Source organism: Sphaeroforma arctica (assembly GCF_001186125.1).
Source record: "Sphaeroforma arctica JP610 unplaced genomic scaffold supercont1.15064, whole genome shotgun sequence".
Classification (NCBI taxonomy): Eukaryota; class Ichthyosporea; order Ichthyophonida; genus Sphaeroforma; species Sphaeroforma arctica.
The window spans coordinates 1-537 of NW_014025494.1; the positions used below are offsets into that span (position 1 = coordinate 1).

Consider the following 537-nt stretch of genomic DNA (forward strand, 5'->3'; position numbering starts at 1 on the left):
CGGAAACATGTACAAATACAAAATTCTTGAAAGCATATACACACGCCAAATCACCTCAAACTCTGCAATCTGGTCCTTATACTCGCGGATCTGCTCCTCCAGATCCAGCTGTTGCTCCGTCAGTGTCTCGACCATCTCCACCGCTCCCGAGCACTCGTCAACTGTCAACTTTAGATCGTCAATTGTCGCTTCCTGGAGGTTAAAACAGTCACAAAAGCAGAACAGAATAGTATGTGTGCCTAAGCGAGATGTGTCGTGTGCTTGCATGGATACGAATACATCAATTGCTTGTCGACCGCCAGCCTGCGATCTTTCGAGATTATAAACCACGAGTGTAGGTAGATAGGTAGGTATAATAGTTTCTGCAGTGTTGCACATGTAGTTGAAATTAACACTCGAACACTCTCCTACTGCCGAACTATAGCTCATTTGTCATATCTTCGTGCCTTTGTATTTCAGAACGTCTACAACGTGTATACAGTTACACAAAAACACAAACACAACGCACTTATTTATACATAATACACACACACACAC

General features: G+C 43.2%; 1 protein-coding gene across 1 annotated transcript; it reads right to left on the bottom strand.

The window, feature by feature from the left end:
• Window positions 1-54: 54 nt before the first annotated feature.
• SARC_18266 (hypothetical protein) lies at window positions 55-429 on the bottom strand (the record flags this gene model as incomplete). Its single annotated transcript, XM_014287654.1, has 1 exon — window positions 55-429. A coding segment is annotated over one exon (375 nt), but the record flags the coding sequence as incomplete, so codon positions are not given.
• Window positions 430-537: the final 108 nt, after the last annotated feature.